Raw genomic sequence first — 20571 nt, 5'->3', positions numbered from 1 at the left:
TCTGAAGTCATAAGCACTCATTATTGGGACACTGACTCTGTCCTCTATGCGCTACATAGCGCTTAGCCCCTCTAATATTAGTAGTTACTAATATATTGCCTCAATTGGTCCACACATAGTAGTTGGGACTTTACTATTTACATGTTAACAGCAATTTGCCCTTATTTATACATTGCATATGCTGAGAGATTTTGCTCTAATATATATGTTTGACATATTCTAGAAATTTTATAACGCTGGGTTTTTGAATTGATATTGTTTATCACTGTTTTATTCTTAACAGGAGACGTCCTGATTTTTAAATATTTTTAGCTTGACACTATAACTTATTTTCTGCGATTTTGTTACTATATGATTCATATATATTAAATTGTATCCGTGCATTTAGCGCTCCTCTTTTTTCTTTTATGCTGTGGGATTGGTCATGCGAATCTTTGCATTCATTCATTGATTATGTAAATTGCAATGAATAGAATTTGAAGTTTATATTTTCTTCGAGTAGTAATTCCATTATCTTGATTTGCAAATCCCTAAGGATATGTAGGGTTTAATTATTGAAAACCCTATAGCAGCAAACACTTTCTTTAAAGCAAGTACCCACCTTTCTGAAATTCAGTTAAAATCTATCCCAGTGGGCCAATTTCTGTGTAATCCCAGAAACTGTAACTAATTTGAAAAAATTAAAAACACATGCAGAAAGTCAGCGAGACTACTACACATTCTCAAAACAAAAAGCATTATATAACTGGGTCCTTGTCCAATAAACAAATAAAAGTCTATAAATTGACAGCACTCTCTACGTTTACCAAAACAGGTAAGCTATTTATTATGTGACATTTTAAGGTTAACACCCCTTAATAAGAGCAATTTGAGGAGGAAGTGTTGACTTGAAACACATACACACATAATATGAATGTTAAAAAATAGACTAGACTGTTTGCTAGACATTATGATGATTTGTGACCAAATGTATGAGAAACAACAAACACTGAATTTGTGAAACTTAGTGAATAAAAGGGATATCAATTTGCAAACTTTACCTTTCTGGAAAAAGAACCAAGAACAAACTGCCTAATTTGATGTATAATCAGATAATACATAACTAAAATAGAACAAGAGCATCCATATAACACAAATTAATTCAAATATACCAAATTTAAAAGAAAGATCAGAGTACTGTCTCCAGGTTTTACCTGTGAACAAGAACATTCAAATAAAAAGGTAATTAAGGATTAATTTTGTGCAGTGGCTCAGAATGGATGCTGCAAATCTGCACAACCAAATTCAGTTCCCAAGTAGGAATGAGATGTCTGAAAACACAACAAAGTATTTTTAGAGACTGGAAGAATAGCGGTTTTGTCTGGTCTTGCGATATACACATGCAAGCGGAGCAAAATCAGTATAGGATGTCATATATACGTCATAGGATCACCAATGCATCTGTAGTAAATGCCTGAGGAATCCAGTTTATGTCACTATACTTGTTATCCTACATATCTAATGATGATTCTAAACTATATTTTATCCATACTTGAGAGTATTTTATTGAGAATTCAATTTTTAGCTTAACATCCATTTAAAGGACAGCCTCACATGGTGCATTCACTAAGAAAGATCTTTGTAAGCAGCTCAGCTTTGAATTTTTAACCATACGATCCCTAGTGAGATGGAAAGGCATGGATGTAAGATCTCCAACTACCCTCAGTCCTCAGGATTCATTTATATAAAAAATATACAAGCTGGTGTGTATTCAGAAGATGATTAGAACTTGAATAGAATAATCTATCAACCATAGTTCTGAAGAGCCTTCACAGCAATAGAAAATGTCACAGACTCCTCCATTAACAAAGCTGTAGCTATGATTTTGAGGAGCAGACCAGAAAGACTGTCCTGTAAGCACAGAAAACAGTATATTTCACTTATGGATCAGAGATCTAGAAAGCCATGTTGCTCAAGATGTGACCTACCTTGAAAAGAGTCCCTCACATTAACAGTGGATATCAGGTTTCCATGGACTTGACAAACTTTTTTGGAAGAGCTAGTAGTTATGGACATTCAAGATGTTTTACCAACACTTGAGAAGTTTCCTGTGTTTTTCTGAGCAAAAATCACCTTATGCTTGCTCCTGTCTCATTTAGTAACAGGTAAAAATCAAGCACAAACCAACTAGGATACTCGCAACACATCTTTCCTGCTCCAATAAGGTACATAATTTTTAGAAGGGATAACCTCTTCAGAGATTAAATAAAGAGCCTGTAAGCCTTAGAGAAACCCAACGGCTAACCCCATATACCATTGGATAACTGAATAGTAGGCTCCAAAGCAGATGGCATGCAAAGGTCAAAGGGTGGCCAGACTCTTGTTGCAGCCATACTCCAGTTATACAACAAAAAACAAGATTTCAGGTTGAAGCAAAGTGCACAAACACCAAATAAGTAAAAACATAGATTAAGAAGGAAGGAAGTGTAAAAGTATAAAAAAAGGTAAAGCAGCCTGAAGACATATGGCAGTTTCTACCTACTCCAATAAACCACAAAGTAACACTTGACCTTTCAAAATATATGATCTCACTTACGTATGAGAAGAAATAGGGAAGGAAAAAAATATAAAAAAACTGGGACAGTAAGGAAAAGGTAGCTTATGATGTCTGAAGGGTGCCACAGACAGGGGAGTGTCAAAAGAACACAACAGAGAAGTCACAGGGAGTACCTATAGTCATGGGATTCGAAGAGGTGGAGCATCAGGCTGAAGGCAAGTAATCAAAAGAAAAGTAAGTGGTCAAACAAAGCTGCCAGGAAGATATCAAGAAGCGATACCTCAGATATAAAAATGATGGAGTGCAAATATTAATGAGTTACTAGACAGCTCATTTCTCTCAAACTGTACAGTCCTGCATAAAATAATGTGGGAATTCAGCAAGTGCAATGTAGTCAATACAAAAAAAATACTATTTAATGAATACTAAAGGACCTTTATTCACATCTTTAGGGGACCATAAAACAACAAAAAACCACAATGTTCAGGTGCTCAGCAACAATTTTTACATGGAACCATAATGTGAATAAAGATCCCTTTTGTTTGTGAGTGAGATCACACTGTAAGTGGATGTTGTATCTGATGCTACTTGTTTCCTAGTAGAGTAAGATCACCCAGATAAGACCATGAGGCAATATGGGTGCATATAGTTGACTAGATCACAGCAAAGAAATAGTTAGAAAGTTCAAGAGAGGTGCCAATTTCATTAAAATATCAGTTCTAGCTTGTGTCTGATGTTATGATAGAAAGGGGGTGTAAAATAAAAATTGTGAGTTAAATATGCGTGTGTGTGGTACACAACCAATTAAACACACTTTTGCTCAGCTTAAGTAATATAATGTGCATAACTGACTAAAACAGAAATTCCTTGTTCACTTTTTACAAATGAAAAATGTAGCTCATATTAATCAGGCAAATAAACAAAAGAATGACTACTGTTTTAAATCTGGTCTTAATAAACTACAGCAATAATTTGATAATCATTTTCATCATATATATCCATTATGAAAAAACTGTGAATGCAAATTATTAAATCAGGTTACTGTAAATGAAAAGCAGCACATTGTCAGCCAAAAATAGTATTATTATTATTATTATTATTATTATTATTATAATTGTCACCATGAGATAAAAAAAAAAAACTTTTTTTTTTACAGTAAGCTTGAAATTATAAATAAAAGGAGCACTCTTTAAAAGGTACAGTAAGGTCAAAATGAAACTATGATGATTAAGACATAGTATACAATTTCAAACAACTTTTCAATTTATTTGTGTTATCTAATTTCCTTCTCCTCTTGGTATCCTTTATTAAAACGCATACCTAAGAAGAATCAGGAGCAGCTGATTGGTGGCTACACATATATGCCTCTTGTCACTGGCTCTCACCAATATGCTCAGCTAGCTCCCAGTAGTGCATTGCTGCTCCTTCAACAAAAAGAATTAAGCAAATCTCATAACAGAAGAAAATTGGAAAGTTGTTTAAAACTCTAAGCTCTGAATTATGAAAGAAAAAAATTAGTTTTATGTTCCTTTAACATCTGTATTTACGTACCTTAAAGTGATGGTGAATCCTAGCGTTTTTGAAACAATAGGATTTACCAGTGCTACAAATAAAGGGGATTTTAAGTCATGAAGTATAAAATACTTCATGCTGAAATTTCCTTTATTAGCCTGCAGTGTATACCGTGCTGAGCACCTCAGGCCTCCCACTTCAGAACGCTATTTTATCAGTGAGGTGATGTTAGCCAATAGCGTGCTAGACATACAGCATAATGCCAACTGGGCTGCATGGCTGTTGGCTAAGAGGAGGAAACATCACCTTCATTGAAAAAAAATAGCGTTCTGCTGTGGGCGGTCCGAGGCACTCAGCACAGCATAAGCTGCAGACAAATAAAGGAACATTCGGCCTTTATTTGTGGCACTTACCATCACTCTAACTTAAATAAAATACATCACTGCTTCATAGAATCACATTTTAATATATTTAACGATCCTGTACATTTTATTAGTATGTTACGTACATACTGCTTTTAAAAGGTGATGTATATGTCAAAGGTATAGCAGTGATCCTATTTGCAATTTATAAACTTAAAAGGGATATAATACTCATATGCTAAATCACTTGAAACTGATGCAGTATAACTGTAAAATACCTACAGGAAAATATCACCTGAGCATCTCTATGTAAAAAAGGAAGATATTTTACCTCACAATTTCCTCAGCTCACCAGCGTAAGTGCTGTGTAAAAAGTTATACTCAGCTGCTTTCCAGCTGCAGGTAAAAAAAAATTACAAAAAATGAAGAAATAAACAGCAGCCAATCAGCATCAGCCATGCTGAGGTCATGAACTCTTTTACTGTGTTCTCATGAGATTTCACATAACTCGCAAGAGATTTCATAGTAAACTTCCTTAAACTGAATAGGGAAATAACATGAGTGTGCACGAAGCTCACTCCCTTGACTGTCCCGGGACAGACATACTAATTTGCTGCTTAAACTCCTTTGCAATGGGGTTTGAATACTTAGGACATTTTGAGTTAAAATATCTTTCTTTTTTACATAGAGATGTTCAGGTGATATTTTCTAGTCAGCTTTTTACAGCTATGCTGCATCACTTTCAAGTGTTTCAACATTTGGGTATCATGGCCCTTTAATCATTTGCCTTGCCACTAAATTCCTAAAACAAAGAGTTGATTTAGCACTGCCTAAAGATACTGTATGCAAATCCAGATAACCATTTTAGTTTTCTAAAAACAAAATAACCAGTGTATTCAATACAGTAAAATCCATGCAAATATTCAAAGGACTTGAAAGAGTCCATCTTTGGGAGCCTGTGGTGGTGATGATGCATGCAGAATGCAGTCAAGATGAATTGCAAGTCTGTGGTTTAAAAAGGGATTTTCGGAGAGTAGTTTTGCTGGTGCCGGTGATGTGCAAGAAGAGGTGTTGGGTCAGCCTGCAGGTATCCTCCTCTAGAAATCCCAAGGTCTTGTCCACTTTAAAGCGTGGGATCAAAGTCTTTTCCGTTGAGATGCAGGGTGAGTTTATAGCTTTTGTGACTGAGGCCTCCCCCCATAACAGAGAAAGAAAAAGAGGGAAATGGAAAAGATAGCTCCTTGGAAAGAAGAACGTCAGTGGTACTGCAAGAATGTCTGCAAGTGTGGATTCCTGCAATTCTATAAAGTCACCACAGAAATCGCTACTCAGTTGTGCCTCACTATTCTGACACTATCGGGACAAAGCAGCCCCCAGAAAGATCAAATCCTTTTACATTATTCACTAGAACTAATCACCAAAACAAGCAGAAAAATAAATAATACAAAAAAATGCTTACCTCGTCTACTTAAGTAAGGCTTGGTGTAATCCCAGCTATCATTGTCATTACGGATTACATTGAGTCGTGTGGGCTGCGCAGAGTTAAACACAGAGTAAGTGACAATATAATTACAAGATGCCAATAAAAACAGCATATGTTTAACTCTTACCCGGGCGTATTCTATTTTTAGTGTACAGCATCCCGCATATATGTCAGCTCCGTTGAGTGCAGCTTTGGCTTTTTGGGCACTTTGAACAGTATCAAATGTTGAAAATATTAAGGAATATAACATGCTTCAGTTTAACCAGTTAAAGGGACATTAAACACTAAATAAATGCTATGTAGAATAATGCATTCAAAGAAAAGATTAGTCTGAGAATAACATGTAGATGTATTTTTTTTTAAGTTTCATTAGCTGTTTAAATATTGACAAAATAATTGCAAAGTTTTATTATCTATAAAGCAATGTGAGCTGACAGCTTTTAGCTTAGGTTACCTTCTCTGCTGTGGCCAATTAGGGACCCTTATTAATAGGTCACTAGCTCTGCACTTCCATTTCTAACAGGATCTTAAAAGCTCACAATTTCAGAGTGAAATTACAGGAAAAGGGGACAAAATAAATAATGAAAGTATATTGCAGAGTTGTTCCTTTATATATACGATTTATAATTTTATATTACCATCTCAAAGTGTTTAATGTCCCTTTAATCATAATATATTTTACAGTATTGTAAAAAAAACTAAATTTCTGTAACACAGTATTATTTCATCCTAAAGAAGGTAGTATTTCACAGAAAATTCATAACGTTTGTAGACCTCTCAACCTGTCTCGGATCCTACTAGATTGTCACACCATCATCTCATCACCTCCCAACCATCTCAGGTACTGTGGAATTGTCACAGCATCACCTCCCATACATCTCAGATCATGCAGGATTGTCACAGAATCATCTCTTAACTGTCCCAGATATTAAGGGATTGACACAGCATCTTCTCCAGTGCAAATATTGTGTGGGATTGTCACAGCATCAACTACCAACTGTCTCAGATCTTGCGGGATTGTCACAGCATCAACTCCCAACTGTCTCAGATCTTGCGGGATTGTCACAGCATCAACTACCAACTGTCTCAGATCCTGCAGGATTGTCACAACATCACCTACCAACTGTCTCAGATCCTGCAGGATTGTAACAGCATCACCTACCAACTGTCTCAGATCCTGCAGGACTGTCACAGCATCACCTACCAACTGTCTCAGATCCTGCGGGATTCTCACAGCATCACCTACCAACTGTCTCAGATCCTGCAGGATTGTCACAGCATCACCTACCAACTGTCTCAGATCCTGCGGGATTGTCACAGCATCACCTACCAACTGTCTCAGATCCTGCAGGATTGTCACAGCATCACCTACCAACTGCCTCAGATCCTGCAGAATTGTCACAGCATCATCTCCCAACTGCCTCAGATCCTGCAGAATTGTCACAGCATCACCTCCCAACTGCCTCAGATCCTGCAGGATTGTCACAGCATTGCCTACCAACTGTCTCAGATCCTGCAGGATTGTCACAGCATCACTTCCCAACTGCCTCAGATCCTGCAGGATTGTCACAGCATTGCCTACCAACTGTCTCAGATCCTGCAGGATTGTCACAGCATCACCTTCCAACTGCCTCAGATCCTGCAGGACTGTCACAGCATCACCTCCCAACTGCCTCAGATCCTGCAGGATTGTCACAGCATTGCCTACCAACTGTCTCAGATCCTGCAGGATTGTCACAGCATCACCTCCCAACTGCCTCAGATCCTGCAGGATTGTCACAGCATTGCCTACCAACTGTCTCAGATCCTGCAGACTTTTCACAGCATCACCTCCCAACTGCCTCAGATCCTGCAGAATTGTCACAGCATCACCTCCCAACTGCCTCAGATCCTGCAGGATTGTCACAGCATTGCCTACCAACTGTCTCAGATCCTGCAGGATTGTCACAGCATTGCCTACCAACTGTCTCAGATCCTGCAGACTTTTCACAGCATCCTGTACCAACTATCTCAGATCCTGCGGGATTGTCACAGCATTACCTCCCAACTGCCTCAAATCCTGGCAGGATTGTCACAGCATCACCTCCCAACTGCCTCAGATCCTGGCAGGATTGTCAAAGCATCCCCTACCAACTATCTCAGATCCTTCGTGATTGTCACAGCATCACCTCCCAACTGCCTCAGATCCTGCAGAATTGTCACAGCATCATCTCCCAACTGCCTCAGATCCTGCAGAATTGTCACAGCATCACCTCCCAACTGCCTCAGATCTTGCGGGATTGTCAAAGCATCCCCTACCAACTGTTTTAGATCCTGCAGGATTGTCACAGCATCACGTCCCAACTGCCTCAGATCCTGCAGGATTGTCACAGCATTGCCTACCAACTGTCTCAAATCCTGCAGGATTGTCACAGCATCACCTCCCAACTGCCTCAGATCCTGCAGGATTGTCACAGCATCACCTCCCAACTGCCTCAGATCCTGCAGGATTGTCACAGCATTGCCTACCAACTGTCTCAAATCCTGCAGGATTGTCATAGCATTACCACCCAACTGCCTCAGATCCTGGCAGGATTGTCACAGCATCACCTCCCAACTGCCTCAGATCCTGGCAGGATTGTCAAAGCACCCCCTACCAACTATCTCAGATCCTGCAGGATTGTCAAAGCAACCCCTACCAACTATCTCAGATCCTGCAGGATTGTCTAAGCATCACCTACCAACTGCCTCAGATCCTGCAGGATTGTCAAAGCATTCCCTACTAACTATCTCAGATCCTGCGGGATAGTAACAGCATCACCTACCAACTGTCTCAGATCCTGCGGGATTGTAATCACCTCCCAAACATCGATACTGCTGGAATTTTACAGAATCACTTCCCATACGCCTCAGACCCTGCAGGATTGTCACAGAAACTCTCTCAGACCATGTGGGGTTGTCACGGCATCGTCTCCAGTGCAAATATTTTGCTTTTTAGAAGCTGTGTAAATGTATATCTCAGCGCCGACTAAACCTTGTATGCCCGGAATGGTGGTACCTAGCTGCCACCTGGGGTGATTTCAGTGTGAGTAGTGTATCCAGGCGCCAACAATGGAGGCTAAGGTTAAAGTTAGAACTTAAATGTTTATTCGAGACAAATCTTCTATACAATAAATGATGGTGTGGTTGTAATGAAAAAAATGATAAAAATGTAATAAAACACTTTATACAAATGGTTAAAATTATTAGTTAAAATTGCAAGGATCCTCGCTAAAATAGTTAAAAACAATAAACTATATTCTTACACTTTGTACGGGGTAAACTTATATAATCTTACACTTTATACGGAGTATTCATATATATAAAAACAAAATAGCTACAATTTACAACAATAATATGTGTGAATGTGTGTGTGAGAGCTTGCGCTCCACACTGTGAACTAAATCCAAGTGGTGATAAGTGTGCTTGAAAAACAGTCCTGTGGAAAAAATATATCTAAATAAAAGTCAATCCTGTGACCAAAATTGAATGTCAATCCTGTGACCAAAAAATAATGTCAATCCTGTGAGGAAAAAATAATAATAAAAAATTGAAAAGAAAAGGAATCCTATGAAAGAACAATGTTGCAATGAGAGTCAATCCTTTTGAAAAACTCCACTCCTGTGCAAAAAGGAGAATATCTTCTACGTGAAAAATATCCAACAACGTGGTATGTGTTGCAAACAAAAAATATAAAAACTATAAAAATAGAACAGTGCTCTTTGGAGACTGAGCTCCAAGCAAAAATAGAAACAAAACAGTAGGAATAACAAACAAATGCTGCCAATCGATAAAAAACCTGTGGAGAAAGAGAATATACAATGTGTAGATAATACTTCCAGTCTTGATAAAGGCCTAGGCAAGGCCGAAACGCGTAGACCTGGTAAGCTCTATTCCACTAGGAGGGTACATTGGAAGTATTATCTACACATTGTATATTCTCTTTCTCCACAGGTTTTTTATCGATTGGCAGCATTTGTTTGTTATTCCTACTGTTTTGTTTCTATTTTTGCTTGGAGCTCAGTCTCCAAAGAGCACTGTTCTATTTTTATAGTTTTTATATTTTTTGTTTGCAACACATACCACGTTGTTGGATATTTTTCACGTAGAAGATATTCTCCTTTTTGCACAGGAGTGGAGTTTTTCAAAAGGATTGACTCTCATTGCAACATTGTTCTTTCATAGGATTCCTTTTCTTTTCAATTTTTTATTATTATTTTTTCCTCACAGGATTGACATTATTTTTTGGTCACAGGATTGACATTCAATTTTGGTCACAGGATTGACTTTTATTTAGATATATTTTTTCCACAGGACTGTTTTTCAAGCACACTTATCACCACTTGCATTTAGTTCACAGTGTGGAGCGCAAGCTCTCACACACACATTCACACATATTATTGTTGTAAATTGTAGCTATTTTGTTTTTATATATATGAATACTCCGTATAAAGTGTAAGATTATATAAGTTTACCCCGTACAAAGTGTAAGAATATAGTTTATTGTTTTTAACTATTTTAGCGAGGATCCTTGCAATTTTAACTAATAATTTTAACCATTTGTATAAAGTGTTTTATTACATTTTTATCATTTTTTTCATTACAACCACACCATCATTTATTGTATAGAAGATTTGTCTCGAATAAACATTTAAGTTCTAACTTTAACCTTAGCCTCCATTGTTGGCGCTTTTTAGAAGCTGCCTTGCTCTGCACATCCACAAAATGCCCCTCTGGAAATAACAACCAAACAGGCCACTGTTCACAAGTCCCCTAACCTCACTGTCCCAGAAAGATTCTGTAAAATGTTTTGAGGTATGAGCTTTTATGCTGATTTTTTTTATGTATGAATAAATCTGTGAAAGCTACACTACAGTGTGAGCCTGCACAGTAAATATAGATACTCCATTTATTTATGTTTCCTGGAGTCATGCTATGGATGGGATAGGCAAAAAATTGGGACATTTTTCCTGGCTGGTGAAGTTGTGACAATCCTGCAGGATCCAAGATGGTTGGGAGGGGATGCTGTGACAATTCAGCAAGACCCGAGATGGTTGAGAGGTGATGCTGTGACCATCCAGCAAGACCTGAGATGGTTGAGAGGTGATGCTGTGACCATCCAGCAGAATCTGAGACAGGTTGAGAGGTCTACAAGCTTTTATGAATGGTCTGCATATTTCTTTGTAATACATCTTCAGAAAAAAAATAATTTGTTACAGAAGTGAGTGCGAGTATATTTAAAGGGATACTAGAACCAAATATTTTCTTTCATAATTCGGATAGAGCATGCAACTTTAAGCAACTTTCTAATTTACTCATATTATCAATTTTTCTTAGTTCTCTTGCTTTCTTTATTTGAAAAAGCAGGAATTTAAGCTTATGGGCTGGCCCATTTTTGGTTTAGCACCTGGGTAGCGCTTGCTGATTGTTGGCTAAATTTTGGGTTTAGTATCCCTTTAATACATTTGGATACTCATTTATCTGATTGTACATAGAGACATAGGCCTCTAGTTATCAATGTCTGTCGGACCTGATCTGACAGTGCGGATCAGGTCCGACAGACAGACATCGCTGAATACGGCGAGCAATACGCTCGCCGTATTCAGCATTGCACCAGCAGCTCACAAGAGCTTCTGGTGCAACGCCGCCCCCTGCAGACTCACGGCCAATAGGCCGCCAGCAGGGAGGTGTCAATCAACCCGATCGTACTCATGTCTGTCCGCCTGCTCAGAGCAGGCGGACAGGTTATGGAGCAGCGGTCTTTGTGACCGCTGCTTCATAACTGCTGTTTCTGGCGAGCCTGCAGGCTCGCCAGAAACACGGGGCATCAAGCTCCATTCGGAGCTTGATACATATGCCCCATATTGTTTTCCACATTATGATGGCACAATTCTTGAGGATTATTAAGAAGTGCTGTTTTATGTTGTGGAACAAAAAACTGTGTGCATACAACACGGATATCTTGTATTGATCCGTGATATTATACCACTGGAGTTGTTTCTGTTTTCTTTTACTTTAATGTGATAATCTTGGAATTTGGACTGAGCCCCCTAGTGTGAATTTTTAATCTAACTAAGTACTTGGGATAGTTTTGAGAGGCTACGTCTGACCCAGGGGAGAGTATTTATTTGTAAGCTATACTTATCACTGTATTTTAATATCATTATCACTTGGTGCGCTATACAAGTTATTTAATTTTGCAGCTTAGATAGAACAAAAAAGAAGAAAAAAAACAAACAAACATGAGTATGGTCAGAAAACAGATTAAAATATATTATTTGAAATATAAGTTTTCACAGATACAATACACACCACCATCAGCTCTCTGAGCTTGAATACTGGTGCACGAGTCCTCACAGCATATGTACGTATGCCACCGAACAACAGCAATAACTTTTACTAAAAGCTTTTTTGCTTATGGAAGTTTATAGCAAAGATGCTTCTGTTTAAAACTGAAAAGCACCATTTTCAATTTTGAAATTTCTATCCCTTTAAAATAAAAGCATGCATCTTTACTGGGAAAATAGGTTTAAGCAATACATTTTCATTGAAAGAAACACAGATTTAACACAAATATTATTATTATTAAGTAATAATAATAAATAAATAGTATAATATTGATCTAATCATATAAAATAATGACACACTATAAGTGAGGGACCTATAAGTGAGAAAAAGAAAATATTATAGTGCTTGCATATACAGTATCTCACAAAAGTGAGTACACCCTTCACATTTTTGTAAAAATTTTAATATATATTTTCATGTGACACACTTAAGAAATGACACTTCACAACAATGTAAAGTAGTGAGTGTACAGCCTGTATAACAGTGTAAATTTGCTGTCCCCTCAAAATAACTCAACACACAGCCATTAATGTCTAAACTGTTGGCAACAAAAGTGAGTACACCCCTAAGTGGAAATGTCCAAATTTGGGCCCAATTGGCCATTTTCCCTCCCCGGTGTCATGTGACTCGTTACTGTTACAAGGTCTCAGGTGTGAATGGGGAGCAGGTGTGTTAAATTTGGTGTTATCGCTCTCACACTCTCTCATACTGGTCACTGGAAGTTCAACATGGCACCTCATGGCAAACAACTCTCTGAGGATCTGAAAAAAAGAATTGTTGCCCTACATAAAGATGGCCTAGGCTATAAGACGATTGCCAAGACCCTGAAACTGAGCTGCAGCATGGTGGGCAAGACCATACAGTCTTTTCACAGGACAGGTTCCACTCAGAACAGGCCTCGCCATAGTCGACCAAAGAAGTTGAGTGCACGTGCTCAGCGTCATATCCAGAGGTTGTCTTTGGGAAAAAGACATATGAGTGCTGCCAGCATTGCTGCAGAGGTTGAAGGGGTGGGGGGTCAGCCTGTCAGTCCTCAGACCATATGCCACACACTGCATCAAATTGGTCTGCATGGCTGTCGTCCCAGAAGGAAACCTCTTCTAAAGATGATGCACAAGAAAGCCCGCAAACAGTTTGCTGAAGACAAGCAGACTAAGGACATAGATGCAGGTGTGTATTATGGCCTAGGCCAACAAGGCTGGTGCCTAGGGCAGCAGATTTGGGAGGGGCAGCACATCTGCCCTATCCCCTCTCTAAAAGCCAGCACACAGTACAGTGAGCAATAAAGTGCAGGTTTCTAAGGTCACTCTTCACAGACAGTGCTCCTTTAAACCGTTGCTTCATTTAGAGCCACCGGCATTTTTGCAGTGGAAGCATTCTTGGTGATAAACTTGCCCAGGGACATGCTTACAAGGTGAGGCTGAAGGAGAAGACCTTGTGCCGATATGCTGCCTCCCCTTGTCAGCTGTGGTGGGTTTGCGAGCGCAGTGCTTATTGCAGGTCTTAGTAACTAACAGATTGGATGCCTATGTGCACTGCTTAGATCAGCTTGTGATGTCTAATCATAAACTCTCAGCACAAATATATGTTAGCTACTAATAGCTAGCTTTCTCTGCATTCATGAACCAATGGAGTAAATACTAAATGGCCACTTAAAAAGTTTCATTAATTAAATGATGGTAAGTGTATTCTTCTTTTCCTTCCCCTCCTCTATCCCTTCTTTCCCTTTCTCCCTCCCTCCCTTCCTCAACTCACTCCCTCTCTCCCTCCCTCCCTCCCTTCTGTCTCTCAACTCCTTTCATTCCTTTCTTTTCCTCCCCCATTTTTCTCCTCTCCCTCCATACTTTTCTCTTCTCTCTCCCTTCCTTCTTTCATTTCCCTCCCTTTTCTCCCCTCCCCTTCTTTTCTCTCCCTTTTCTCAGGGAGAAAATGGTATGAGATGCATGCAATTCAACCCACCTGTATGAAAGTGCTAGCCCATTTTCTTTTGAATTGTTATGAAAAAAATAAATAAAAATAAAACATTCTACACACTGACCCCAAAAAATATTAAAGGGGAAAAAAGGCCTAAAACTTTTTTTGGGGGGAGGGGCAGCACAAAACCTAAATGCGCCACTGCATGGATTACTGGAAATATGTCCTGTGGTCTGATTAAACCAAGATAAACTTATTTGGTTCAGATGGTGTCAACCAGGTGAGGAGTACAAAGACAAGTGTGTCTTGCCTACAATCAAGCATGGTGGTAATAGTGTCATGGTCTTGCCCTGCATGAGTGCTGCCGGCAAGGGGGAGCTACAGTTCATTGAGGGAACCATGAATGCCAACATGTACTGTGACATTCTGAAGCAGAGCATGATCCCCTCCCATTCGGAGACTGGGCCCCAGGGCAGTATTCCAACAAGATAAAGACCCCAAACACACCTCCAAGATGACCACTGCCTTGCTAAAGAAGCTGAGGGTAAAGGTGATGGACTGGCCAAGCATGTCTCCTGACCTAAACCCTATTGAGCTTCTGTGGGGCATCCTCAAACGGAAGGTAGGGGAGCGCAAGGTCTCTAACATCCAACAGCTCTGTGATGTTGTCATGGAGGAGTGTAAGAGGACTCCAGTGGCAACCTGTGAAGCTCTGGTTAACTCCATGCCCAAGAGGGTTAAGGCAGTGCTGGAAAATAATGGTGGCCACACAAAATATTGACACTTTGGACCAAATTTGGACATTTCCCCTTAGGGGTGTACTCACTTTTGTTGACAACGGTTTAGACATTAATGGCTGTGTGTTGAGTTATTTTGAGGGGACAGCAAATTTACACTGTTATACAGGCAGTACACTCACTACTTTACATTGTAACAAAGTGTAATTTCTTTAGTGTTGTCACATGAAAAGATATAATAAAATATTTACAAAAATGTGAGAGGTGTACTCACTTTTGTGAGATACTGTAAATATGGGTTATCCCCTTAAAACTGCACATGCTATCTGAACCATTAACGTTTTATTTTGACTTTCAGGTCTTTATGCTTGGTAATATAAACACCACTGCCAAAAAAAGATCTGTTTACAGAGAAAATGAGTAAGCAATACTATTAAGTTTTTGAATTAATATAATGATTATGTAAAGGATATTCAACCATAGCTTGGATTCCACTCCTTTTAAAAATAACTATGCGTTCCACTTTTCCAACTGGATTGCATACAGAATGCAAAACATCCTAAAAATAAGAAGAAAACAACAACAACATACAGTGACATGAAAACTTGGAAAAGCAAAATCATTAACATTTTGTAGTAAATCATTTTGTATTGAGTGTATGATTCATACAGTCTCTTTAAAGGGATACTAAACCCAAATTATTTCTTTCATGATTCATGATTGAGTAGCCGGCCCATTTTTGGTTCAGGACCTGGGTTGCGCTTGCTGATTGGTGGCTAAATGTATCCACCCATCAGCAAGCGCTATCCACGGTGCTGAATCAAAAATGGGTCGGCTCCTTAGCTTAGATTCCTGCTTTTTTCAAATAAAGATAGCAAGAGTACAAAGAAAAATGGATAATATGAGTAAATTAGAAAGTTGCTTAAAATTGCATGTTCTATTTGACTCATTAAAGAAAAAAATTGGGTTCAGTATCCCTTTAAAGGGACATTCTACTTGTTTTTTTTTATTGATTAAAAAGATAGATAATGCTTTTACTACCCATTCTTCAGCTTTGCATAACCAACATTGTCATATTATATACTTCATAACCTCCAAATGTGCCTGTTTCTAAGCCCCAGCAGGCCGTCCTTTATCTCAGTGCTTTTTAGATCTTGCACAACAGCCAGACAGTGCTAGTTCTTGTGTACCATATATAAATAGTATTGTACTCACTCTCGTGGAGAATGATAATGGTTATACAAGAACCAGCACTAATTGACTAAAATGCAAGATTGTAAAAAGCACTAAGATAAGGGGCAGTATGCAGGGGCTTAGAAACAGGTAATCAATAAGGTAAAAAAAGTAAATTAATATAATAGTGTGGGTTATGCAAAACCAATTAATATTGCTAAAAAAAAAAACTATAACCTTCAAATGTATTTATGTTATTGTAAAGACAAATACACTGGATCTTCTACTTTTTTGTTTCCTAAAATTTCCATCACTAAATCTTACAAAGTTAAAGGGACATGAAACCCAAAAATAATCTTCATTATTTTGATAAAGAATACAATTTTAAAAAAAGTTTCTAATTTACTTCTATTATCAAATTTGCTTTGATCTCATGTTATTCTTAGTTGAAGAGATACCTAGATAGGTAGTGTGCACTACATGACAGGAAATAGTGCTGCCATCTAGTGCTCTTGCTAATGTATAACAGTGTTGCAAAACTGCTGCCATATAGTGCTGCAAACACGTGCACACTCCTGAGCTTACCTTCCTGCTTTTCAACAAACAATAACAAGAAAATAAAGAAAATTTGCTAAAAGAAGTAAATTGGAAAGTTGTTTAAAATTGTGTGCACTTAGAAAGTGCATACAATTTTAAATAACTTTCCAATTTACTTTTATAAAATTTTCTTTGTTTTCTTGTTATTGTTTGTTAGAAATTCATGAAAGAAAATTTGGGGGTTTTATGTCCTAAAAGCTATTTTGTGACATCATCAAAAAAATCACTAACAGCATCATGTGTTACAAATGTCATCATCATTGATATACAACGCATCACATCACAGATTACATGAGTTGTTCTCAATGACATTATAGCGGACATCACACACACATTTCTAAAAGATCATTTCAGACTTTTTAGAATGTTAAAATAACAAAATACTTAGTAATAACAATTATTGTATTTCTGATAATCTTATAGGACAACATGATGGCTTTCTAATTTATTATTGATGATTATTGCCTAAGGCTGAATGCAGGTTTTTCATTAAAGGGACGTGAAAACCAAAAAATATCTTTCATGATTTAGATAGTTCATAAGTTTTTAAACAACTTTCCACTAATGCTTCATTCTCTTGGTATATTTTATTGAATGTACTACTGGAAACTTGCTGAACACATTTGTAAGCCAATGCAAATGGGCATACAAGTTCAGGAAACCAATCAGCAGCTAGCTCCAAGCTACCGAGAATATCTAGATATACTTTACAACAAAGGATACCAAAAGAACAAAGCAAATCAGAAGTACATTGGAAAGTTATTTAAAATTGTATGCTCTGAGTCATGAAAGAAAACATTTGGGTTTCATGTCCCTTTAAACCAATAATAATACATGATAATGTAACCAACTTACAAGGAGACTATATTCCATTCAACACTTAACAACATCTGTTGAGATATAACCATTTGCATAAATATTAATATTTAGCACCCAGCCTTTAATGGCTTACACATGTCCAAAATAACCAGTTATAAGTAGAAAAAGTAGTTAAAGGGACAGTCAACCCAAAAATTGTTATTGTTTTAAAAGATAGATAATGACTTTACTACCCATTCCCCAGCTTTGCACAACCAACATTGTTATATTAATATACTTTATAACATTTAAACCTCTAAATTTCTGCCTGTTTCTAAGCCAATAAAGATAGCCTCTTATCACATGCTAGTTCATGTGAGCCATATAGATAACATTGTGCTCACGCCCGTGGGTTGTGCACTACACAGCACTAATTGGTTAAAATGGAAGTCAATAGATAATAAATAAAAAGTCATGTGATCAGGGGGCTGTCAGAAGAGGCTTAAATACAAGGTAATCACAGAGGTAAAAAGTATATTAATATAACCGTGTTGATTATGCAAAACTGGGGAATGGGTAATAAAGGGATTATCTATCTTTTTAAACAATAACATTTTTTGAGTAGACTGTCTCTTTAAGCATTACGTGACATAAATGCAAAAACTTACCTAGGCAAACTAATATTTTGTACTGCGAGTAGAGAGCAACTTACCACTGTAATCGGATACAGAGGATTCTGAATTGAGAGAAGCAGCACTTTATTCCCACCAGATGGATCCTCCGTATTTGCGGGTCTTGTGATGCGTTTGCTAGTGGAATAGTTGAAGTAGGCTTGCTGACCTGCAATGTAAACTGCTTCACTGGTAGCAAACGATACGCACTTTTTCGCACACTCAACGTCTTCAAATTCAACCAAAGCCTGGCGTTTAAAGGGCATCATCATTACGTAACTGTTGTAAAAATAATAGACACCTTAAATTATGGAGCAAAAAAGCAATTAAAGGGGCAGTCAAAATAAAACTCAATTTTCAACTACAGCATGCCATTTCAAATAACTTTCCAATGTATTTCTATTGTCTAATTTGCTTTGTTCTCTTGGTAAACTTTGTTAAAATGCATACCTAGATAGGCTCAGGAGCACCAATGCATTTTTGATTGGCAGATATATATATATACAGGTAGCCCTCAGTTTACGCCGGGGTTAGGTTCCAGAAGGAATGGTTGTAAATCGAAACCGTTGTAAATTGAAACCCAGTTTATAATGTAAGTCAATGGGAAGTGAGGGAGATAGGTTCCAGGCCCCTCTCAAAATTGTCATAAGTAACACCTAATACATTATTTTTAAAGCTTTGAAATGAAGACTTTAAATGCTAAACAGTATTATTAACCTAATAAAATAATCACACAACATAGAATATATAATTAAACCAAGTTAAATGAACAAAAACATTTGCTAAACAGTATTATAAACCTAATAAAATAAATCACACAACACAGACTTCACTTGCATTTTTATGCAAACAGTTCTTTCTATGCATTCCAATCTGGACTGATTTATAGACAGGAAGATCTTGTTCCTTTGAAATCTGCTCGATAGCTCAGGTCTGGTTAAACTGATTAATTTCAGCTTGCTTGGCTTTGCTGCAACACAAGCGGACAGCTCCACCTACTGGCTATTTTAATAAATGCACTGCTTCTCAATGCTTTACAATAGCAGTCACATGACTGGAAAAAAAGGTTGTTATTCTGAAACGGTGTAAATTGAACCGTTATAAAACGAGGGCCACCTGTATATATATATATATATATATATATATATATATATATATATATATATATATATATATATATATATATATATATATATATATATATATATATATAACATGAATTAGAAAGAAAGAAAAAATCCTGAAAAAATGCATATCAGGATAAAAGACAGGGAATTCAGCACTCTTTTTTTCAAAAAGATTTATTAAGCTCATCAAAGTATAATAAGGAGTATCCAAAATAGAAGCTATAGTGGCAACAAGAGAGGACAATCTCTGGCACTGGGATATATAAGACTTTATTGTCTCAGATATATACAGACAATAAGTCGATATACAAATGACCAAATAGTGTATATATCCAAAAAAAACATAAAGATAATAATATACAAACCTGACCGGTCAGGGGTAAATGTGAATGCATGAGCCTGATACAATAACTAACTAAAAGTTAGAAAGATATAACAATTTTACAGCAGAGAGCTTGACCTGCTGTCCTATTCTCATGACAGACATAAATATCTCTCTGTATGAACAGCAATGTTAATATAATAATATATATAATATAATAATGTGATTACGCCCTGACGAAGCCCGACACACCTAGCGGGTGAAACGCGCGTCGGCATTGGACAAGCTGACACGGAACATGTGGTCTGTGTGAACGCCACTGAACGGATACATTGCAAGCTAACGCTCACGAAGGATCTTTTGAATGATGTCCCTGGGAAACCATCAAGGACTACTTACCTAACATCAGTCTCAGGATTATACAGGAGACAGGTCGTATGTTATCATATCTTCTGCCTGATTGATAGGCAAATCTATGTCTGACCTGGATATCGCTACCCATTTGTGAGGGTTGTACCACAAGTCCCTTAGCACTCAAGGAGACTGCTATCTTTAAGTATTGCTAAAGACATACTAACATCATGCAAAATTAACAAGCAATCCTTTACTTTGCATTACGCTTGTCATCCTTTCATGACTTTTTCATTCTCATGCATAAAAGATCTTTTGCAAGGGACTTCTACAGCGACTGACAGAAAATACGCTACTACTTGTTTATCATTCATTCCTGCTGAGTAACTTTCCTTGCTTCTTTTTATGCTGCTGCTTGCTTACTTACAGACGATTGTACATATTTTGAGGCACATTATCATTAACTACTTAGATCCCATCACTATACCTGCTCGGCATTAGGCCTTATTTAATAAGGTGCCGAACGCAGCAGGGTGTAGTAGTTTGATAATTGTCCCTCACTAATATATCTCTGCAAATATATATATGTATGCACATTGCTATGATTATGCCTTAAATGTAC

The 20571-nt window shown here is 37.6% G+C and overlaps 1 protein-coding gene across 1 annotated transcript in view; it reads right to left on the bottom strand.

Annotated features, from left to right (window-relative positions):
- The window catches only part of HNRNPLL (heterogeneous nuclear ribonucleoprotein L like), a 106914-nt gene that overhangs the window by 51375 nt on the left and 34968 nt on the right, over positions 1-20571 (bottom strand). The window contains exons 3-6 of the mRNA XM_053711932.1: positions 18191-18428; positions 15384-15469; positions 6021-6117; positions 5870-5942 (exon numbers count right to left, since the gene is read on the bottom strand). Coding sequence (XP_053567907.1) covers positions 5870-5942; positions 6021-6117; positions 15384-15469; positions 18191-18428 — 494 coding nt within the window. The remainder of the gene's footprint in view (positions 1-5869; positions 5943-6020; positions 6118-15383; positions 15470-18190; positions 18429-20571) is intronic.

Source organism: Bombina bombina, chromosome 4, assembly GCF_027579735.1.
Source record: "Bombina bombina isolate aBomBom1 chromosome 4, aBomBom1.pri, whole genome shotgun sequence".
Lineage (NCBI taxonomy): Eukaryota > Metazoa > Chordata > Amphibia > Anura > Bombinatoridae > Bombina > Bombina bombina.
Note: the sequence above shows the minus strand (reverse complement) of the source record. Positions and strands in the feature narration are given on the sequence as shown.